The 24800-nt window shown below is 42.6% G+C and overlaps 1 protein-coding gene and 1 long non-coding RNA gene across 5 annotated transcripts in view; both read right to left on the bottom strand.

The window, feature by feature from the left end:
- LOC109685508 (phospholipid-transporting ATPase IB) overlaps positions 1–24800 on the bottom strand; it is a 583492-nt gene that overhangs the window by 506561 nt on the left and 52131 nt on the right. For 3 of the 4 annotated variants that reach the window (XM_074043751.1, XM_074043752.1, XM_074043754.1), the window contains exon 2: positions 8671–8815. In XM_074043751.1, the coding sequence (XP_073899852.1) occupies positions 8671–8815 (145 nt within the window). Of the gene's footprint in view, positions 1–8670; positions 8816–8938; positions 8981–24800 lie in introns of those variants that run through there. The other variant, XM_074043753.1, reaches the window with a different exon arrangement.
- Positions 15885–24134, bottom strand: LOC109685506 (uncharacterized). Its single transcript, XR_002212310.2, has 3 exons — positions 23898–24134; positions 22609–22718; positions 15885–19344 (listed from the first exon to the last, which is right to left on the bottom strand). It is a non-coding gene; the product is annotated as an uncharacterized lncRNA (long non-coding RNA).

Below are 24800 nucleotides of genomic sequence, written 5' to 3'. Positions count from 1 at the left end.
CTCGGGACATGCCATGGGAAGAGACAGAGTAAGCACTCAGCTAATCTTCAGCCATCTTCAGGGTACAGACATGAGCTACAGGTTTAAGTAGACAAAACAACTGGGGTCAGGAGACAGAAGGTATGCATAGCTAAACAGTTCAGTCACAGGTGTGGTCTGGTTGGCCATTATCTCAGTCCTTGTTCTGGCAGAGGTTCTAGAGTTGTTATCTGCAGCCAAGCAGGTGGTCCATTCCAAATGAAGGTCAACTGTTGGGTGTAGTTTCTGTCCCTTGTCCTAAAGATGTTATCTGCCTTTCCAATGTGAGTGCAAAGTGACTGCAAAGAGAATGGCTTAGAGCAAAGGAAGATACAAAATGGAGAAAGGGATGCCAAGCTTTTCCTGCTTTTAGTTCATTTGTGAGCCCAAGTAAGGAGTCAATGCTTTTCAGCAAAAGCAGTTTGAGTGCCTCTTACAAACCTAGCTCGTGGGTAACTCAGCTTTGCCCTATCCTTCTACTTTCCTACCCCTGCAGCAGTGCCACAAACACCCACCAGGTTCTCATTGACAGAAGGGCCTGAAATGCTTACCTGGCATTTACCACGTGCAAGATTACAAGGAGTATTTAAGTCTCCATACTCTGCTCAGTCACGGCATTGCCGAGGTCTACAGCAAAAGCCATGCTGGTTCTTTTCCAAGGAAGAGAAGGAGCCCCACTCAGCAGCAATCAGTGGGACATGGCTCCAAAGTCAGTTTGGGAAGAACTTACCAGAGCCCCCCCCAAACTTCGGCCTTGGTAACATTTACTGAATAGACCAACATTGGTGCTCCATGGTCTTAAAGTAGCTAGAGGGCAAGTGCTACTGGAAGCTACCTAGTTAGGGGGCGAGATGATAGGGATTGTGCTATGGGGTGAATTATACCCTCCAAAAAATTTTATAGGTTGAAACCTTAAATGTTTATATCAGAGATTAAAATTATCAAACTTTCAGAAGAAAAAGAGCAACAGATGTTCTCCAGCTGGTATCTTTAACTCAGGCAGGCCTGACCCTCTCCAGGGGACTTTCAAATCATGGTGAGTGTAACACATACTGGAGACATAGAATAATCCATCCAAATGGCCAACAATGTCCCAATCTTATCTTTTTTAATTGCATCTAATATAAAACAGTTAAAGGAGCTTTAAAAACCTCTGATTTAAGTTGTAAAGGGCTGGCTTTCATTCAGAAGTAGAGAATGGTCAGCATTTACTAACCTCATGGATTTCAGGAACTTTCTTTGTAAAGCATCCCTGCATCCCAACAATGGTCAGACCTCCTCTTTTGTTCTGTCTATCACAGTCCCTCTGAAAAGGGCTGCTGATTCACATTTCCCAGTGAGCTTCCACTGCCTGAGTGAGGGGCCACAAGCAGGGGAGCAAACACTTTGATGCTACTTTCTAGATGGCAATGTGGGACTAGATGACTGGACAGTGAACGGAAATACAAACCTGTGCTGTCCATGTGCACGGACTCTCACTTTCTGGACCTGAGACCAGGCGCCATGCAAACACCAAGAGTGTTGCTGGGGATCTTAGGGAATGTTCTTTGACACCAGGGAGTATTCTTCTTTGGATGCAACACAACAATCATGGGAAGATGCTGGCCCTTCCTCTTCTGATTACCATGCCTTTGAAATCATGTCCTTTCCCAATACAAGATGCAAACATTTATCAAAGTGTCCAACAGAAAGATGAGCTCAGTTCTTACCCTCCCAGATACTTCTGGTTGATTTTGATTTTTTTTTTAATTTTGAGAAAATCGTATACTTGCAGGAGAGTTGCAAAAATATTAGTTTCCTTCTACTTTTTACCCAGTTTTCCCATAATGTGGACATCTTTCATCAGCGTACACGTGCAACAGGAAGGAAATGACACTGGCTCAGTGCTCATCCAACTAAAGACTCTATTGGGGTTCACTAGTGTTTCCTCCAACTCTGCTATATTTTAACTTCTATCTCATTAATTAATCCTTGATGCCTAATTCAGTAAGAATCAGAAATGCTCCCAATTTCACAGAGAAGAGTAAGAGTTCATAGAATTTGGGAACTGGGAAAAAGTGAAATAAGTTACTGATCCAAGTTCTCATCCAAGTCCTTTACCTATTTATAAAAATGGAAATGGGACAGATGTTTCTTTAGTCAAATTCAAAGTGGGCTCCACTGCCCACCCACACAAGGGTCAACTTGATAAGAAATGTCATCATGAAAGTCTCTTCTCCTAGACATTTGCTGTTTCCTTAGAAAGGTCAAAAACAAAACTGCCCCAAGGCTGACAAGTTTTCCTGTGTCTAAAAATACAGTGCAAGAAACCTCAGGTATTTGATGGTTATCTGAAATACATTATGTCATGGACCCCCTAGTTTCAGTATTTTCATCAGACAGGATGCCTGTCCAGGTTGTAAACCACACAGCACTTCTAGTTACATGACTCTTCTTTGGCACTAATTGCAGCTGATGTGAATAAAATAAGGACTGATGATCTGTTGTGATATTCATGTTCAAAAAAACACAGTGTCTGGTTTGGAGATTAACCACATATGTCTGCCTCTGAAGTAAAAATAGCACAAACAGAAGGGAAATCTTGAGTCTGCTTGAAGGCAGGTAAGTAAAATGTGATCAACATCAGCAATTAATCTGGATGAGAAATACTTTTACCTTATCAAATTTGACAAGGACAGCCATCTCAAATCAGAGCTACCGAAGTCTTGCTTTTATGAACAATGATTTTAGGGTTAGTTGTGGTGCCTGTAATCCCAGTTACTTGGGAGGCAGAGAATAGTAGGATCATAATGGTTTGAGGCCAGCCTGAACAAAAAATAAGTAAGATACCATCTCAACAAACAAGCCAGGTATGGCAGTAGATCCTGGTAACCCTAGCTACGTGGGAGGCACAGATAGGAAGACTGAGGCCTGAGGTCAGCCCTGGGCAAAAATCATGAGACTCTATCTGAAAAATAATTTAAATAATTAAAATAAAATTTGGTTCAAGTTGAAGAGCACCTGCCTAGCAATTGCAACACCTCTGCATTCAAATCCTGGTACCACCAGAAAAATAAAATCAACAGAAAAGGACTCTTACTAAGCCCTTGGTATTGCTTTTTTGTTAAATCTTAAACAGTTTATGCATTAAATTCTATGGCTTTAAAAAGATTTAGAGGAGAATCTTTCATCTTTGCAGAGTTTCATGACATTGGCTCTAGCACCATCTGCACCTATCATCTATCCCCACTATTCACCGACAAACTGGGAATTGAATATTATTTTGTTTTCTCCAGTCCTAAAGAAAAAAATATCCTCTCAGATACTAGGATCTCACCATGATGTTACAGGTTCAATATTTCTCATCCAAAATGCTTGCCATAAGAAGTGTTTCAGATTTCATCTGTGTGTTTGCTTTTTGTTTTGTGGTCTTTTTTTTTTGTTTTGGAATATCTGCACAAACACAATGAGATGTTCTGGAGGTGAGACCCAAGTTTAAACAGAGAAGTCATTTATGTTCCATATACACCTTACACACATAGCTAGAAGGTCATTTTATACCATATTTTTAGGGTGAATATGCTTTGACTGTACCCCACGACATGAGGTTAGTTGTCGAAATTTCCACCATGACATCATGTGGGGTTCAAAAAATTTCAGATTTTGGAGCATTTTGATCTTGGATTTTCAGATTAGGGATGCTTAACATGCATAAAACAATGATCCTGTATAAATCTAGCGCACAGTGCTCAATTCCCTTTTCTGTAAAGATAGTATTCTATTTTAAATGTACCTTGGCAAAACCAACAAAATATATAAAGCAATTTTCCTTTAAGACAAAGCAACCTGAAGAAATGCAGTAACTTGTTATTGCTTTAGGAAGATTTTTGCTAGCTGAAACACCCACCTGAGATGAATGAGTCATTCAAAAGAGATTATCTATAAACACTTCTACCTTGCTTCCAAGACCTCATTTCAAACATGGAAGAAAACTCATGACATCTTTGAAATTCACAATTTCAGATGGCACACTGATAGCTGCATGGAACAATTAGATACACCTGAATGGGATGACATAAATATTGCTCACTCCTTTGGTCAGTGAATTATGTCAAGATATTTTCTGGGGAATAAAGCATTTTAACTTTAAATATTTAAAAACATGAGATATTCAAAATTAAAGTCCCACCACCACATTCCTCTGACAAGCTTTTTTGTAAGAATTTAACTTAAAACGCAAAAGAATATGATGCCATTCACATGGAATGTCCAGCATGGGAACTCTGCAGAGATGCAAAGACAGAAGGGTGATAGCTAAAGGGTATGGAGTTTCTTCTGGACATGAAGACTATGTTCTAAAATCAACATGGTGATGGTTACACGATTCTGAATACAGTAAAAACCATGGAATTATAACTTTAGGTGGCTGAATTATGCACTTAAATGTTTTGAAGGAAATAGGGCTGCATACTTAAGAAAAAAAGGGATCTTGCTAGGTGGACATATAAGCAATCCTACATGAGTATATAAATACTATGAAATGAATAGTTACTGTTCATTTCTACAGAGTGAAGAAAGTTATTGTCCTCAGAGGTAAGGCCCTAGAGAATCAATGCTGAAGACTTTTTAAAAAGAGTACTCCTTAATTCTCCACCATTATGATAATACAAATTCATTGGCTTCAATAATGGAAAACTTAGCCAGGTGCAGTGGCTCAAGCCTATAATCCTAGCTACTTGGGAGTGGGAGATTGCAAGGATCTTGATTCGAGGCCAGCCTGGGCAAAAAGTTCACAGGCAACCCTACCTCAACCAACAAGAAGCTGGGTATGGTGGTGCACCTGTCATAAGAAGCATAAATAGGAGAATTTCAGTCCAGGGCAGCCCAGGAAATAAATGAGGAGACTCTATTTTAAAAATACCTAAAGCAAAAAGGGCTGGTGGCATAGCTCAAGTGGTAGAGCATATGCTCAACAAGTGCAAGGGCCTGAGTTCAAAACCCAGTACTGCCAAAAAAGGGGAAAACTTCAATAGACATACTACAGGCTTCAGATCAGACACTGGTGTTATTTTCACTACCAAGAATAAGATAAAGGTTTGGATAGACATGCACGTACTTGGTACAAGCACTCCCAGAAATTCAAGGAATTGTCTAGAATTTGTTGTTCCCATGCAGCACTTTACTCCCTCAGGGGGCCAAGGCCCTGATCAACTGCAGAGGTAACCTGCTCTCTCCTCTCTCCAGGCCTTTCTCGAAACCCAGCCTCCTTCTTGACTCACACCAGTTCCAAATGTGGATGGGCCCTGCAATCCCAGTCACCTTCACATGACCTCTTCCATGAACCACAACCTCCCTCCCTCCACGCCAAACTCGCCCTAGCCCCTGTTCCTGCCCTGTGTCCAGACACCAACTGCCCACAAGAGCATGCACAAAGCACTTGCAACCTGCAACAGTTGCAATGTCCCAAAGCATAAAGGGCCTGAGCAGTGGAAAGTGAGCAAGAGGACTCTGTTCCAGAGAGTGAGGACTCCTGTAGTGTTTAATAGCCACACAACCAGACATCCTTGCGTCAGTAGACGAGCATGAGCCTCAGATGGCCCCCTCTTCCTAAAAAGCTCAATTGAGACACAAGACTGGGGGGTACAGCTCAGTGGTACAGCATGTGCTTAGCATGTGTGAAGCCCTGGTTTCATCCCCAGCACCACAAAAAATATAGACAAAAGAGAGAAGCAAACAAACTGAGATAAACCCTCCATTTCCCTGCCTCTAAAAAAGTACCATTAATCTTTTCTGTTAGAAAATTAATTTCTATTAGAAAATTAATCTTATAGATTAATTCTAATCTATTAGAATTAATTAGGAAAAAAGTCCTTTATCAATTCCCTTTAATGAAAATATTCCCTCAAATACTTCATCAACTTTCAGCAAACATTCACAGCCAAGATAAAAAGCCTTATTTTTTTAAAAATCAGTATCTTTATAAACTTGATGTTAGTATCATTAAAGTACTAAGATACCATGGCTCATCATTCTGTAAAATCTTTAAACTCTAATGCTAAACTTTGTAATCAGTTGCTAGTAACTACAAGTCACTGGAACCCATTTGGGATTCCTATTTAAACACACAGTGGAGGTAAATCAAACACCCAAAGGCTTTTTGGAAATTTATGTTCATAATATAAACCATAACGCAGAAATTGCAATTATAATACTAACATGATATATTGAATGAATCCAAATATATGCTTATACAAGGTTCTAAACAGTTTAAATAGTTGGAATGTGCCTACTTTGCCTATCCAACTCACTGTCAATCCCATACTTATGAAAGAGCACTACAGGTAGCCACTGGAATCCTCTAACAATAAAACCAGTCTTGAATACAGAGCAAATATTGAGGACCTATTGCCTAAGCTCCTAAAAATCTTCACCTTCCATAGAAACTAGGGAATTTAAACAAAAACCAAGACCCCTATTTTATTCTCCCAGCTTTAAGCATGCAGAAGTGGAGACCAAAGCTAAAGGAATTAATAGCAAGTAGGCAAAATAGTTTTTGAAAAAACACTAAAGTTTAAAAAAGAAAAGTAACTTTTTAATTCCATTTAATTACAGTATTTGTTTATCTTTAAAAAAAAATAATCTTTGCCTTAGGCCTCCTGGTACTTACCACAGGCTGTGTTCTCACACTGCCTGTGAGACCCCAGGCAGACCCCAGGCCTAGTCTATACTATGAATAATGATCATCATCTTTGTCTTTTAAAAAGCAATTCAGTAGAAACATACAAGAAAGCAATGCTGGATTCAAAGTGGTGTTAAGTATATTCAGGCTGGAGAAGTGGCTCAAGTGGTAGAGCACCTGCCTAGCAAGTGCAAGCCCCGGAGTTCAACCCCCAGTACTCCAAAATAAAAAAGTATATTCGCAGAGTTGTGCAACCAGCATCCCAAAATGAAAGCCTCAGCACATTTACAGTCCCTCTCCATTTCCCCTAATCTCTTCCTTCCCCAGGAACCACCAATGATGTTTGTGTCTTTATAGATTTGCCTCTTTGGGATATTTCACATAAATCAGTTCATACACTGTGAGGCCTCTTACGACTGTCTTCCTTCACTTAGCACAATGTTTTCAAGGTTCATTCACATTGTAATGTGTATTTCATTCCTTTTTAAGCCCAAATAATATTCCACTGCATGGATATACCACACTTTACTCCTTTATCAGTTGATGAACATCTGGGTTGTGTCCACTTTTGGGTCATCATACATAGTGGTTGCTATGAACATTTGCATATAAGTTTTTATGTGGGCCTATGTTTTCATTTCTCTCAGTTACATATACCTGGGAGTAGAATGACTGGCTCATATGGTAACTTTGCCTTGAGCCTTTTGAAGAACTGCCAAAGCACCATTTTCCATTCCCATCAGCTAGGTATGAGGGCTTCAATTTCCCCACATCCTTGCCAATTCTTGTTATCTACCTTTTTTTTAAATTAGAGCCACCATAGCTTATGAAGTGGCAATTCACTGTGGTTAATGTTCTGCATCTCATTGTGAAGTGAGGACTCAGCTATTCTAAGCTGCACTTTTTAAGTATGTGTTCAAAGGTCATTCTTAAAACCCAAAATAAGACCATCACAACCTAGTACTCCCTTAATAAATAAAGGTATCACCACTTCATAACTCTGTCAAGCAATAATAACATCCAACAGCCAGACCTTTCTAAGGGAAGCATCGGGCTAAGCATGCAACGACAAAGTTTTAGCCAAAGCTTTCAAGAAAGAACACTGGATCAGAATTCAAGTTTATCAATAATCTATGTGTAAGCTCAACAATCGCTGAGCTTCCCTGCACATGGTGTCTCAACAGCTCACAGAACTGCATCCTCTAGAGTCACTCCCAGACACATAGTTGTCTAAGCCTGAAAGTTTAATGAAATGTGAAAAATATACTACCATTCTCACAGTGGAAAGAATTTGTTTGCTAGTCAGTCAGAAGGTGGCTCAGTTTCAGCTTTGCCATTTAGTAGCTATGTGGCCATAGGCACATTATTTCACATCTTGATGCTCCAGCTTTCGGGACTACAGCTAACAAAGCCTGCTCCATGAGGTGATGGAGATGCATTAAGCTGGTAGAGTCTAGGCATCTGACACTGCGGCCAGCAGAAAGCAGACACTTCACTGTTCCCTTCAGTCCATCTTTCTGCTAACTTGGGCAAAGTTTCTCAGCAAATAAAGACCTCTTAACAAATGTGATGGGCCAATGAAAACTGAATGTGAATCCTTGTGACCTGTGTGAGTCCCTTATGAAGCTCTTCCCCACATTATAGACTGCAAACTGCTAAGGAGAAGTATCGGGGGGGTTAAAAAGGAGATTATCGGGGTTCTTGGACGGCAATCCAGGGGAAAAAAGATAAAAGACCCCACTTTTGTAGGTGACACTAGAAAAACTTCCTCAGGATCCACAGACAGGCTGACCACGGCAGAGATGCAAAGGGTGGCGGGAGGCCCAGCCCTCCCGCTGTGATTCACAGAGTGCGCGGGTGTGGACGGGGCTCTGGGTAGGTGGAGGGGGCAGAGGAGCAAAGGCGCTGGAGGAGCAGATGGGGTGCGGGCCACGCACGAGGAGGCGAGCCCCTTCCCAGCTAGGGCCCCGCTGCTTCTGCACCTCCTCTCCTACCTGATCTGGTTGTCGCGGAATTTGTTGAGATGCAGCTGGTTGAGGTAAATGGTGCGGGCCGGTGCCTCTAGCTGGTCTCCAACAGACGTGGCCCGGGACATCTCATCCTCTGCCTTCTTGTAGCCCGCAGAAGAACGAACGGGTCCTGCAGAGACAAGGAGCGGGGCAGAAAACAAAGAAGTGAGCCGCAGGCGGGAGGCGGCGGCGGCGAGCGCGGACCAGCGGGGAAAGGATGCTCGGGCGGGCGAGGCTGGGGCCGCCTATGTACCTTGGCTCCCCCTGGAGACGCGGCCACCGCCGCCACCGCGGCAGGCCCCACCCCGCGCGCCCCGCCCCGCCCCGCGGCTGCGGAAAGGCCCCGCCCCGCCTGCCTGCCCTGGACCTGCGGCAGGCCCCACCCAAGAACTGCGGCAGGCCCCGCCCTCCCGAGTGTGCTTCTCCAGCCTCCTCCCCGCCTCCCGGAACGGAGCCGGGAGGGGCGGGGCCCGCGGCTGCGCGAGGAGCCCTGAGGCGGTCAGGGACTGGGGGCTGGGTGGTGGGGCCCAGTGGGACCAGAGGAAAGCGTCTCGGAGGTAAAAGCCAGAAGACACACCCACCTGGCCGAGAGCCACCTTAGTCCCAGGGATGGCGCTGTGGGACTGTGTTTTCTGGGCTTATCCGGTTGTGCTTAGACGCAGAAGCCAACCAACAGCCATCGGAGATGCCCTGCGCGCAGCCATCGCGGAGGGGGCAGTGAACGCACACCTGTGCGCCCCAAGCGGGAAGCCCCACGCCCGCGTGGGAAGGGCGCGCTACTTTTCTCCACCCGCGTGCCTGACCACCCAGTGCAGCAGCTCCAACCCCCCACCCCGCCCCCCGGCCGTGGACCACCGCGTGAGCTGCCATCTCACTGCTCAAGTTAACTGTTTCTGGGGTACCACACAAACCAGCCTGTCTCCCTAAGATCTGATTTCAGTCCCATAGTGAACCTGTCTGGGTACGCTTAGCTCTCCCAGCACCTTACCCTGAGAAGGTGTCGCCTTGGAAAAGGATGTGCGCATTACCAGAACTGCAAAACAGGCACTCACAAAACCATAATCACTTACTTCTCCAGCTACAAGGCAGTGTCCCTCATGGGCGACCCACCTTGAGAAATGTCTTGGGGAGAAGTGCCTGAGATAATGGATCACAGAAGAAAAGTCCTACAAATGTAGCCCTATCTTACTTTTCTTAAATAGGTATCCGATCTGTCATCTTTTCCATCTATCAAAAAATGCATGTTCCATAGTACGTAGAAAGTTTACTGGAGAAAACCTTCATTTCCCAGCTACAAATTACATGATTCATTGTCACGAAGAAGATTTGAAAATTAAAGTTTTGGATAAAGCGAGTCTGAAAATTATCCCTAACATATGGGAATGGCAATATGAAATCAGTTGAGAGCAGACTACTATTAGGTAAAGGTTAAGTCCGAAGTAGGCTAAAACTCTCTTCACCCAAGTCCAGTGGACCTGGTGAGTAAAGGTTTCAGAGCTGACCAGTTTGTGAGCACAGGCCAGTTTTCCCCCTGGCCTGTAGTGTGGGTCCATAGCACCCTGGCTGTTCCTCATTGCAGGACCAGCAGGACACCTCTTTATTGCCTCCCTCAGTCTGGGTCCCTCCAGTCCACTGGCCACTGCTGGCCTTCTTATCATCCACAGGCACAGCAGGAAGCAAGACTCCCTACTTGGACACTGGCTGCCCCACCAGCTCTGGTTCCTGGACTTTAATCAGGGATGACTGAAGTTGTTTCCATTTCATTTGTTTTGGTTTTGAATTTTTGTGGTACTTGAGATGAACCCATGACCTTGCACATGATAGGCAAGTGATCTACACACCAGCCCAGGCTGAGTTTTAAATCATTTGCTAATTTAAGACAGCTGGAGAATATTTTTACAACTAGCTTACATAAAAAGTATTGTTTTACTCTCTGCCACTTACCCCGTTTTGTTTTCCACCACAGCATTCATCATTACTTGACATTACTTATTTATGGTCTGTCTTCCCGCACCCAAGAGCATAAGTTCCAGGTCAGCACAGACAGCAGTGCTTGTTCACTGCAGTGACTTCAGTCCTCACAACAGTGCCTTGCACATAATGGCACTCATATTTTCTGGTGAAATAAATCATTGTTACCCAAGTAGTATACAGGGTGTCTGAATTCCCCAGGCAGAGCTGCAGTGACACCCACAGAAACCCAAAGTATGAAACATGAGTTAGGATAAAATAGTTCACTGCCCAGGCTGAGCTCACTGAGGGCTCTCAACTCCTCTCTGCATGGGTATCACCAAGGGACCTCCCACGATTTTCTAGATCCTGGATCACACCCTCACAGATTCTGTTATCACTTTGTTCTTGATTTTTTAAGATTCAGATGTGATTCAAATGGGCAGCCACAACTGAGAAACACTGAAATCACAAAACAGAAGATCTGTCTCCTCTTCTCATAAACCTTGAATAGTTTAAGGCACAAAGTTATGACCATGGTTACAGCTACTTACCAGAGAGCAACAGATTATAGGACTAAGGGACCAAGAGTGGCCTTGAAAGTATTAGAAGGATCAGAGCTTAGTAGTGACTTTGTGCTTTGGAGTGGGAACAGACATAAAAGCCTTTCAAAGGAAAGAGGAGGACCTTGTGGGTGAGGCAAGAAGAGCTAAAATCTTGGCCAGTAGACAAAGATGAGTCAGGGGCCAATTTAAAAGCCAATCAGTATGTAAGGTCCAGTGTAGGACCTGTGGCCAGAATGTGGATGACAGATGCCAGGTGAAGAAGTTTGAAGGTTATCTGAAGTCACAGACACAGGAGAGCAAACCATTCAGCAGTCAACAGTGAAGGACAGTAGCAGCATAAAGTCCTTGTCTACATGATGAGGACAACAGGAAGGAAACTGGTTCTACAGTCCAAAAGCAAGATGATAAAGGCGTGAATGAAATAAAGAATATGAGAAAAGAAAAAACATGTACATGAGAAACATCTCAGAAAAAAACTCTGCAAGACTATTTTTGGGGGGGTTGAGAGGGTAGAGAGATGCTGAATGCATGGTCCACATAAGGGAAGAAAATTAGACAACTAGGGTTTGGGAAAGACTGAAACAAAAAAAGTATCACTGATAGAAATAAAAATGGAAGCAAGAATTTTCCAAACAAGAATTTTAATGTCGGATAAATGAATATTGGGGTGAAAAAAACTGTTGACATAAACAAGTGATAATAGAGAAAGTGAAATAATATCTTCCAAGTAGCTACCATGTCTTACTATATTTCTACAGGGCCAGTCTGGAAATTTATTCTAGGGAGAAACAATTAGTAGTTCCCCCAGCCCCAAGACTCGGGTAACTTTCTTATACCCCAATGGCCTCATCTTAACCTACCTCTGTCTCCCTCATATGTGGACATTAGATCAAGGGCAAACACAACAATGGGATTAGACTATGAGCACATGATAAAAGCGAGAGCACACAAGGGAGGGGTGAGGATAGCTAAGACACCTAAAAAATTAGCTAGCATTTGTTGCCCTTAACGCAGAGAAACTAAAGCAGATACCTTAAATGCAACTGAGGCCAATAGGAAAAGGGGAACAGGTACTAGAGAAAAGGTGAGATCAAAAAGAATTAACCCAGAAGGTGACACCCACGCACAGGAAATCAATGTGAGTCAATACCCTGTATAGCTATCCTTACCTCAACCAGCAAAAACCCTTGTCCCTTCCTGTTATTGCTTATACTCTCTCTACAACAAAATTAGAAATAAGGGCAAAATAGTTTCTGCTGGGTTTTGAGGGGGGGGAGAGGGAGGGGGTGGAGTGGGTGATAAGGGAGGGGGTGGGGGCAGGGGGGAGAAATGAACCAAGCCTTGTATGCACATATGAATAATAAAAGAAAAAAAAACCTACCTCTGTACTGGAGAAAACATGAGTACTTTCAAAACAACACAAATTTGTATTGCCTAAGAAAAACATTATACCATATATAGCAAAGTACATTATGATGAAGGTTTCAGATTTGGACTCCTGAGACAAATCCTGAGTTAATGCATTTTGCAAATACCACCAAACAAAACAAGAGTATGTACTTACAACCTCCCCCCTGCTCCCATATAAATAGGCACAGTGTCAGCAGATAGTGGGAGTTCAATAAATATCTATTAGTTGAGAAAGAAACCAAGTGAAGGGGAAGAATTAAGAGAACAAGAGTAGGCAAATAGGCAAGTGCTGAGTTTGCCCCCACAAAGTGGAAATGCAGACAAGAGAGATGATAGCCAAGACCATGAGGGCAGAGATTTGTCTTGCTCAGAGCTCCATCCCCAGCACCCTGATTAATGGCAAACACACCTTAGATAGTCTGTAAGTATATGTACAATGAATAAATAAAAGTGTAACATGGTAGATGCCTTTTGAAGGCACCTATTCATCTACTGAACCAATGACTTCTGCCTTGTCTGGGTATTGAGCCTTTCCCCTCCCATGTACATGCCAGGAAGCCCAGCAGCCAGGTCTGTGCTGTGCAGGCCCATCAACACATCTCAGCTTTTTGGACTGGTGAAGGTTACTCAGTCCAAATTGGGCCTCTATGATCTCCCTTCTAGGGACCAGCAGAGACCATCTCTGAATGTGGCTGACCTATGGGCACATACTCTCCAGGTCTCCAGAAGGCCTCTTCCTCCCACCAAGGGGACCGGGAGGCAGAAGAAGATCCTATGAGATCAAGATGGAGCCTCTGTAGGAAAAGCCACAGAAATAGGCCCAACAGCTTTCTGGATCCATCCAGTCCCCTTCTCCATCCCAGCCTTGTTGGGGGTCTCTGATTTCCATGAGTTGTTCTGATCATTCTATCAGTTACTCCTAACCAGATATCCTAACTAACATAGTAAAGGAGGATACCAAAACCCTATTTTCTCCTGTAAGACAGAAGACAAAATAAAGTAATATAGGTCACCCTGGGGAGTCTATGGCTTAGATGTCTGTGGCACAGGTGTCTTTAGATGCCAGAATCCAGACCCAGAGAGGCTGGATCCCTCAGAGGACAGTCCCCATGGCAACACCTGGGCTGGCTGGCTTGGATGAAACCTAAAAGAGGCTTTAAGGTGTCTGCTAAAAAAATGAGCACTCCTGTCCTCCTCCTCCCTTCAGAGTTTCTGCCATGGCTGTAGAAAGAACAGGATGTTATGAAACAGAGAAAAATGTTACCAAATGCCCACCAGGAGATCCACAAATAAGATGGTAGGCAAACAACAGGGAAAGGGAGAGCTATCACAAGCTACCAGACACACTAGTGATTCCAAGCAGAAAAAGCACTGATAAGACAGGGACACCCATCCAGATGCTTGGGAGCCATCAGCAACTCCCCCCTCCAGCAGCTCTGGCTCTCCTGTTCATCTCTTTGTTTGTGTCACTGTGTGGCAGCACTTGTAGCAGTAGCATTTTCATTTTACTGGATCGCACCAATCCTTCAGCATTTCGCTCACGTGCAGTGTGTTGCTGGCAAGAAGGATGGGGGCACACTGGTCAGGACACAGGACAACAGACCTCTCTCCAGAGGGCAAGCAGGTAGAGGTGAGGGTGACAGCTTATTTCTACCCATTACATCCACTAATCCCAAAGAATTAGGCTTTAAAAATTCCTTCCTAATAAAGGTTACAATCACATATATCCTGTACCTGTTTATTTCATGACTTATGTGTTAAGCATAAATAAATATTAACATAATAAACTAAACAGACCTAGGGAGTTCAGAACTTAAAGTAAAAAACACAAAGTGAAAGTAAGTAAAGTGAAGTAAGGCAAATTATTACAAAGTATTTTGTTGCCTTACATAACACAAAACCAAAATCTTTCTTTCTAAACTTCCGTATTTTCCCCAAACTCAAATTGTTCAAAACAAAAAATATCAAAGACCTATCTAGTCCATTTCCCTGGCAAAGTTTTACTATTTCAAAGTAGAAATCTGGACAAAATATCCTAGTTTTCCTAAGTCAAACAGACTTTCCTAAGACAATCAGCCTGTAACTCACTCTAGGTAAGACTCAAGCAACAGAAAGAAATTAGAGGTACAGTCTCTAACTGGACATTGTTGTCTAATAAAGAATTTGTCTGAGCCACATGTCATGGTGCACACCTAAAATACAAGCATTTAAGAGGCTAAAGCAGAAGGATTGTGAGTTTGAAGCCAGTCCCTGCCCCCCCCCACCAATAAAAAGCCCGAATGTATCTGGTCTTTGTCCTGGATCCCTGGGAGACAGTGATATGGGCATAGGAGCATCTTTGTTATTTATGGTAGACATCTTGGTCCATACCTGAGCTTATGCTAAGAAGGTGACTCATGGTGGGTCCCTATCTAGCTTTAGATGAGCCTGGCCAGTCAAAAAGACCAATCATGTGATTAGAGGGTCCGGCCTGGTGAATCAGCCCAACTTCCCACTTCTAGGGAGGCTGGAGACTGAGTTCAACCATATGGCCAGTGGTCCCACTAATAATGCCGAAACAGTGAAACAAATGAAGGAAGCAGCTCAGGATGCCAAAGCTTCGGTGAGTTATGGAGGTCAGTGATTTACACTGGTGTGCTGACAAGGTGACACGGCCTCAGATCACAGAAGCCTCATGTTTGGGACCCTCCCAGTCCTCACTCTGTATGGCTCTATTTGGCTGCTCCTGATTTGTTCTTTATTATAAAACTAATTATAAGTATAACACTTTCCCAAATTCTCTGAAGAGTTTAGTGAGGACTCATAATTTATATCCAGTTGGTCAGCAGTGCAGGTGGCCTGGGACCCTGAGCTTGTGGCTGGTGCTTGCAGGGAGTGCAGTCTGTGGAGGACTCTGTACTCTTCCTATGAAGTTGAACTAAACTCTCAGTGTTAGAACTGTCAACTCTTGAATGACAAAGCCCGAAGGAAATCCTTATTAACAACCACAAAACTTCTTAGCTCATAGCAAAGGTATGATTAGAAGCCAGATCTCCAGAAACCTGAGTCCAATTCTCCTTTCTCTTTATCAGACTACCTACGTTACCTAAGGTAACATAGCTAACTTCTGAGCTTAGGTAAGCAGCTACCATCTGAGCCTGGGTTTCTTTATACACAAAATAGAAACTGATTATGGAAATCAAGGGTTGCCAATTTTTTTAAAGTGTGAGCTGATGAATGTTGTAGGCCACATGTGATCCCTGTCCTCCTCCTTCATCTCATAATTATCTCCCTCTCCTCCTTCTTCCTCTTCTCTTCCTGCTAATCCTCCTCCTCCTTCTCTCTTAGCCCAAGAGTCTTTAAAAATGTGAAATCCTTTTGGTATGGTTTGGATTGCAAATGCCTCCCAAGGCCCATGTGTTACATGGTTAGCAGCCTAGTGATGCCATACAGAAGTGGTGGAACCTTTAGAAGGTGGGGCCTCGTGGAGGGAGTGAGGTCGTTAGAAGCGTGCCCTTGAAGGAGATATTGGGGCCTGCTCTCTTGCCTTCTTCCTCTTTGTTTCTAGGCCATTATGAGGCAAGCAGGTTTCCTCTACCACACACTCCCACCATGATGTACTCCCCACCACAGGGTATTTTGTCACAGTGATGGAAAGCTAACTAACTCAGATTTCCTACCTCACAGGCCACAGTTTGCTGAGCACTTACTTAAATGAAGTTCTTTCATAGTTAACAACTTAATTATATCCCAACACCCATCTCAAGGAAACAATAAACTTCTACCACCTTACATTTTCTAATAAACATAGGTGGTTGAACTTCTACAGCATGAGTTAAGAAGTTGGTTGTATCTTTCTCCTACTTTTTAATGTACTATATGTAAAGGTGGTTGTCTCTTTGCCTCCAGGAAAACAATGCAATGATTCCAGAGCTTTTTAACACACACAGTCCCCTCTTCAAAGTTTCAGATTCAACTCTGGCCTCTACCCCACATTGACAAAGATGTTTCCTAATCCTCCAGAACACAGACACATCAAAGCAATCCAGTCACTGGGGAAGTACTTGGGCTGATCCGTTCTCCTAACCAAACAGACCTAATGAAAATGCTGTGCGAGGCAAAATGCGATTATTCTGCCCTTAACAGACACATTTCAGGGGCCTTTTCAAGCTGCCACTTTGTGCAAACCATGTCTCTCCAAATATAGCATTTGTGATCCACTTCTATGCTAGGATTCCAAAGAAAGAAGCAAAAGGAAAATGACAGTTATTTCTGTAAAAAGCTTACAGGTTTCCCTTTTCTCTTTTCCCAGGGAAAGAGAAGGTGTAACAAAAGTAACAGGCCATGAACTATCTATGGTTTAAAAGATTGCTGGGTGCTGAATTCATTGTTATTAAACACCTCCTAGGTACAAGGCAGTGGGAAGGACAAGTACATAGTTGAAGGCATAAGCTTAACTTTTAGTAGCAAGAAAGACCGAGAAATAAGGGAATTCAAAGCATAAGAATGACTGTCAGACTCAAATAGGGCCAAACAAGCAGAGAGTTTACAATTAGGAAGGATTGCATTAAGGAAGGATTTGAGCTAGGCTTAGAAGAATGAGTGTGGTTTAGCTGTGCAGAGAAGGGCAGGGTGTTCCAGGTAATTGTGTGTGAGCACAGATACATGCCAATGACACTTAGCTTAAGCTTAGTTGGCTCCTGGACATGGTGAAAGCTGAGCCACAGTAATTCAAAGCCTTGTTTCCAACATGTACAGCAATACAAACTGGACGTGTGCCCTTGAAACTCATTCTGTACCTTATATTAAAATTCGTCATGTAAAGTAAATGAAGACAAATGTGCTTTTTTGAAATGCATTTTATATGCATTTACCAAAAAACTATGCTTCAAGTACTCAATCCAGAGTGCTTGATTTTTCCACATAGGGTGGATTGGCTATGACTTGAAATTCAAATCCAGTGACTTTTTGTAGCCATTTCCTCTGCTAGGAGAGATGCTCTCCACTGCAAATCTGGGTTCAAGTCAGGGACACCAGCCTTAAAATTATGTTGCCAATTCAATACTCATGAATACTCATCCCTCATTGGATACCCCTTCTCTGCCATGGACCCAAAATCTTCAAGTGCTCAAGTCTCCTACATAAAATGGGTGGAATTTACATAGAACCTGTACACATCCTTTAAACCATCTCTAGATTGCTTAAAATACCTACCGTCTAAATGATATGTGAATAGTTATTACACTGTATCATTGTTTACATTATTGTTATCGCATTATTTTTAGTGTAGACCTCAGGGATATGGAGGGCTGACTGTACAGTTTTTAATAGTTAATCCCAGGAGAGGTGCAATTTCTTCACAATTGTGGTTTGCTGTTGTAAGCATTTTGAAGACTTACCGTTCCTTGGCCACATAGTCAGCATTATTAGTGACCACTCCTCCTTGTTCTGGAAGTTCCACCCACAGTGGCCGGGTTCCTTAGAGACATCATCTCTGTGCCCTCACCAGAGACTTGGTGCCTGGCCTTCCTTGTACCCAGAGTGCTCTGCACTCATCTTTGCTTTGCCAGCTCCTTCCTGCCACTTGGGCCTCACTTAAATCTCACTTCTCCAATGAAGCACTTCTGCCCACTAACCCCCCTACACTATTCCCCTCAGTTGTGCCCTCATGTTGAACATGCTCAGGGAGTGATAAGCTGAATTTACCATTCCATGAAATTTGTTTGCTTGCTTGTTTTCTGTTTTCCAACTTGTGTGTGTGCGCACGCGCGCGTGGGCGTGTGCGTGTGCGTGTGCGTGTGTGTGTGTGTGTGTGTGTGGTATTGAGGTATTTGAACTCAGAGCCTCCTGCTTTTAACTTTTAATTTAAGCTCCAAGGGCCCGTGTTCATCTTGGCCACCTCTGCATCCATGGCCATGGGACACAGTCAATAGATGTATTCAACCCAGGAGCTGAGTGGACACAAAATTTCACATTGTGCCTTAAGTGGACAAAGGAAAATGTAGTTCCTTAAATTTCAATGTAACTAATCTTAGTCACTCCCAAGGCACATCCCAACAGACAGCTAGGAAAAATGGAAATGTCTAGTTTTGTTTGGCACTTAGTCCAATTGGAAAAGTTCACATGAGCAGTTTCCCTCTCTCTTGAATTCTCCTCTTGCTTATCCCCTTTAAATGGCACTGCATGAGTGGAGGGGAGGGATGGAGATGGAGGTAGGAGTTAGGATCTTTGCCTCATCTGGTCTACAGAGTGATTTCCCTAGTCTCCCTGCTGGGATTGATGACTGGTCTCAAAGGGCATCAGTGTTCTTGATAGCTCTGCCTCATCTGGGCTCCTGCCTTGCCTGTGTGGAGACCTCTGCATCTGGTGTGCTCTACCTGCCCATCAGCCCTCCACCCACAGCCTCACCAGAACCAAAAGCTTTTGAATCAGCTCCCAGACCACCTCAGATACAGAGGGGCAGGTCAGGAAAACAAAGGCTCCAGTTACCCCTCTGGATTACCTCCACTTATCCCACATACCTCACTCTCTGGCTAGGGAGCCTTTCTCCAGAGAGAGAAGAATCAGGATGCGTCACTTTGCTTTCTTCTCTCCCCATCCCTCTCCTTTCCACCTCCCAAAGATCAAAGCAGAGGCAGCTTTTAGATACTTGCCTGCTCATTCCAGCCATGGTTTGAAAGGTATAATGTGAAATGCCTTGGTGTTTCTCTTGGCATTGCTTCTCATCTTTCCCAGGGAGGTAGACGCTCCAAGCCTACAAAAGTCAAATGTTCATAGACAAGGGAACAACACATTCATTTGCTCCAGCTATCACTCATTTTGTGTGCCTATCAGCCTGTCACGTTGGCTCACCATCACTGACCACAGGAACCTAATATCTGTTTCCATCAACAATCTTAACACAACTTTCCAAATACATGTAAATTTCCAGTTCCATCCATGAAGTTAGCCAGGTTCAGAAAGTGAAAAGCCACATGTTTTCTCTCACATGTGGAATATAAACCCAGTACAAATATGGCAATATTATGAAGACCAGGTCACACTAAGGGGAGGTCACATACGAGAGAGGGAGGGTGAAAGAAGGAAGTTAAGAGGTGAATATGGTTGATATATACTTTCTATACAAGAATGAATATAGAAAATTTAAACCTGTTAAAATCACCATAAGAAGGGGACGAAGGTAGAAAGGACAAAAATAGAGGGGATGAACCAATTTGGGTTATAATACATATATACATGGAAATGTCACAATGAAACACCCAGAATAGCTATCTTAAACAAACAAAAATGTCATTTTTTTTTTTACAAAAACAGAGAACAGGAAGGCAAAACAGGTCTTGTCTGAGGAGTAGGTACCAGTGGGAAGGGGGAAGATACAAGGAAAGGGTTAACACGGTGGATATGATGGAAATCTTATGTACTCATGTATGTAAATAGAAAAATGAGACCTGTTGAAACTATTCCAGGAATGGGAGGAGGGGGGTAAAGGAGAATGATGGAGGGGGTGAACTGAATTCAACTATGATATATTTGATATAATGTTAAGAACTTTTGTAAATGTCACAATGTACCCCCAATAAACAATAATAAAAAATGTTTTTAACATGTGTAGTCAGATTTTAGCAATTCGCCTCTATTCCATGCCCACTGGCACCACACAGATGTCACAGTGTGCTGGCTTTTCCTGACTTTCTTGTTGATTTGACATTTTGTGTATCACGTTTTCTTCTCAGACACAGAAGTGAGAATGTTTAAAATACAGGAAAATCTTTAAAAAGCCAAGGCATATGGATCTTCTGACTTCCCAACATTCTCAACCAATTCAGAGTTGCCAGATCAACTAATTGTCTCCCATGTCACTAAGAGGTCATAAATAATTATGATAAGAAGCATACTATCTTTTGTTGTGCCTCCACTATTCTAAGCATTCTTTTTGTATTAACCCATTTAACTTCATAACAATCCTGTGAGCAGTATGCTCATTTTAGAGATGATAAAAATGAGGCAAAGAGGAATTAAGCAACCGGCTCAACATCCGAGCTGAGTTTTTTATGTGTTACCATTACAGTCATTTATGTAGCCATTATAAAATATAATTTGGGGAAGGTTTTCAAGGAGTTTCCTAAAAGAGATGATTAAATATCTGTTGACCAACTGAATATTTTTATCCTTTCAGGGTTTTTTTTTCCTAAAAAAATAGTGTACCCTCAGAGAGAAGGAAAGAGAAGGGAAAGGATCTCAAGAGCCATTCCAGGCTCACAGACATGGTTCCAAGTGCTTAAGCCAGGAAAGGCAAATCCTGATAACTAGAGGTTACTCTATCCTGGAGACAGGAACAAGCAGAAAAAGATAAGTAAATCAAGGAGGTAAGCCAAACAAGAAGATATTCATTCACCAGAAATCCTAGACATTCTGTATGCACAATGCAGAAGCCCTAGGTTCGATCCCCAGTACCACAAAAAAAAAAAATGCTCTCACTGGATATGGGGGAACAAGAACATTCATACACTGTTGGTGGGCATGAAATTGGTGCAACTACTATGGAAATCAGTATGGAGGCTCCTGAAGAAACTAAAAACACTACCATATGACTCAGCTACACCAGTCTTAAGACACATATCCAAAGGAATTCAAGTCAGCTTATGATAGACATAACTGTGTACCTATGTTCATTGTGGCACTATTCACAATGGCCAAGTTATGGAATCAGCCCAAGAGCCCACCAATGAAGAATGGATATAATGGAGTATTATTCAGTCATAAAAAGAATGAAATCATGTTATTTACAGGAAATGGATGAAACTGGAGATCATCATGTTATGCAAAATGAGCCAGACTCAGTAAGACAAACCACATTTTCTGTCATATGCAGAATCTCAGAAGGAAAATGACATGAAAGTAGAAGGGGTACTATTGCAGAAGAAGAGGGGAGAGAGAGTACAAGAGAGAGTAACAAGGGGTAAATATGATTAAAGTATACATGTATATGCAAAGCATATGCATTATGAAAATGTCACAATGAAACCCATTATTTTGTACAACTACTATACACTAATAAAAATTCAATTTAAAAGATCCTTTCCCTGCATTTAAAGAACTTGTAATCTGGTGAAGAAACATACCAGTCCAAAAATAATTCATAAAGCAAGGACTGTGAAATGTTTCCTCCAGCTGGAATTCCTTCTTCTCAGCCTATTCTCTTTCTTCCTGCAACTCATCTATCAAGACACAACTTGGGTTTTCTCTCTTCCAAGATGTCAATCCTCATCACCCATGTCCAGGTTAATGACATGCCTCTCCTCTACACCAGGGTACAATAGTAGGCATCAGTTTCAGGAAGCACCCTTCCCAATGTCACACAAATAACAAAACTGTGTGCAGCTTCCCAGTGTGTGCTGAGGGAAAGCAATGTCAGAAATACACACCAAATGAAGACATCATTCAGTCTGGACTCTTGGCCCGCAGATGTACAGAAATCACCCCCCTAAGCCTTGAATTGCAAAGTAGACTGGCAGACTGAGGGATGAGGATATTTGAGTTTATTTTGTTTAAACACATTTCTTAAGAAAACTACAAAAATGTATAAATGTCTTTCAAATGTGTGGTTTTATGTGTATTGCCCAAAAATCTTCGTAAGTAGAGACACTTCATTTGTTTCTATCATGTGTGCGTGGCGGGGGGGGGGGGGGGGCGGGGGGGATCAAACCCAAGGCTTTGTGCATGCTAAGCAAGTGTTCTACCACTGAGCCACACTCTCAGCCCAACATTCTATTTTAAATTACTAATCACCCAGGATATATAAGGCAGTACTTCGATTCTAACATGTCTCCTCTCAGCTTTCTTTCAAACAAGTAGAAGTATCACCACAACCATAGCGGAAATTCTATTAGGGACCATAGTGCCTTTCTCACTATGATAACCTATCTCAGGGTTACCATAGCTGTACTAATCAGCTTTCCATCACTATAATAAATATCTAAGACAGTCAACTTATAAAGAAAAAAGGTTTTTGGCTCACAGTTTTGGAAGTTTCAGCCCATAACCAGTTGGTCTCACTGCTTTGGCCTGTGGTGATGTTACCAATACACAGTGCAAGTGTGTTGTCAGCCGAAACTGCTCACCTCATAACTAGGATAAAAAAAAAAAAAAGAAAGAAAAAGGAAAAGACTAGGATCCTATAACCCCTTTCAAGGCCCTTGTGACCAAGAGGTTCCTCCACCTCCCAATAGCCCAAGCTTTCAACATATGGGCCTTTGGGTTACAGTCCAGATCCAAACTATAGCAATGGCCTGTTAAATTCAGGCCTCTGGTGGCCTCATATATGAAGACACATAATTCAAATAGGTCATAATTTAGCTATAAAGAAGAATGAAATTATGTTATGTATAGGAAAATAGATAGAACTGGAAATCATCACGATAAGTGAAATAAGCCAGACTGAGAAAGACAAATATCTCATATTCTCTCTAATACACAGACAGATTCTAGACCAAAAAGAAAAAGAATGACTACAGTGTAAAACAGGGGGACTACTTGGGGATGGAAACCAGCAGGAGAACTGATAGGTGTTTGAGGAATGGCAATGCTAACTACCCAGATCCAATCAGTATACATTGTGTACATGCATTGCCATATCCCTCTGTATTCTGGTGTGCAATTATTATGTGTCAATTATACACATAAAGTTTTCTATCTATTTGCTTTAGCTTTTGCTTTCCTCATAATTAGGTAAACTGACTAAGCGTCTTTCAACAAGTTCTTCTCCTAGGATCCTTAAAGTCAAGGACTATATTGTTCTCCTGCTATCCTTAGCACTTAGTGTGCACTGACATTGAACCGATAGATGGTTGCCCTTATACTGGGGGACAATCCCCCAAAATGACAATTGACCTGAATTAAAAACAGTTCAACATCCACCTTTGCAATTGTTTTCCAAATACTTGTATTTATCCTCCAGTCCCATAAATAATTGTCGGGAAATCCTATCAGCTCCCTCTTCTCCCTGCCCCAGAATAGATCCTGAATCTTACTACCCTTCTCTCTTCCCTCCCTTACCCTGCCCCCATCATTTCATATGGACATTGCAGTAATCTCTGAACTCAGCTTCTCCCTACTCTTAACCCTCAAGAGTCTGATGTCCACACAGTTGCCACAGTCATATTTTCCAAATGCAAAACTAGATGCAGTCAATCACCTTTTCAAAACTGAGTGGCAGCTTCCACTACCCTTTGTGTAGAAAGTCCCCACTGTGTTAGTAAGTTTTATGCTGGTGTAACAATGACTGGGTAATTTACAATGAACAAATACCTATTTTGGTTCATGGTTCTGCAGGCCGGCAAGTCCCTGCTGGAGATCCCACAGATGGTAAGGGTCTTCTTTCTATACCATAACATAACAGAAGGCATCACATAGCATGAGAAAGCAAGTGAGAGGGGCAAACCCATCTCTTACAGGGACTCACTCTCAGGTAACAAACCCCTTCCTGCAGTAATGACATTAATCCATTCAGGAAGGCAGAGCTCTCATGGCCTAACTACCTCTCAACACTACTAACTGGTGATGACATTTCCAACACATGAAATCTGGAGTCCACATTCAAAGCATAGCATCCACAGGCACTATTCTGAACATAACTTACCCTTCTCTTCTGTCCATCGTAAGTATTTAACTCATCCCCACCTCAGAGCCTTAGGTCTTACTATTAAATTTTGTTTATGATAACCTCAGCTGGAGCTCCCTTCTACAACTACACATCTCTGGTTCCTTATTGTTTGGGTCTCTAAACCCTGAGCCAATCCTTCCCCCAAAAGAAATGCCCTGGAGGAATGTAAGTTGTAACTGCAAGATATGTTGTACAACAAGTCAGCATCCACAGAGCCTCGGGCTACGTAAGGAACTTGCCTAATTCAGTTCACTCACCATCCCTTTGTTAAAAGGGTACACATCTGTTCAGTGGCTGCTCCCTGAGGTTAAAAACTCTGCCTTACAATAATGCTCTGAACTCTGGAAAAGTTCTCACACAGACATCGACATTGCTAATATAATGATCTCGCCGTATCTACTAGCCCAGATGTTATATGGAATCCGGTCTAATCCAGTGTTAGAATCCCACCTTCTGCTTGAAGAAACCTAAGAACAAATCTTTTAATCTTACTGACCCCAAGTGCTGATGGCTCCTGAGAAGAATAGAAATAACTCACTTATACAATT

The sequence above is a fragment of the Castor canadensis genome, chromosome 10, assembly GCF_047511655.1.
Source record: "Castor canadensis chromosome 10, mCasCan1.hap1v2, whole genome shotgun sequence".
NCBI classification, from domain to species: Eukaryota; Metazoa; Chordata; class Mammalia; order Rodentia; family Castoridae; genus Castor; species Castor canadensis.
This window is presented reverse-complemented; position numbering and strand designations above follow the sequence as displayed.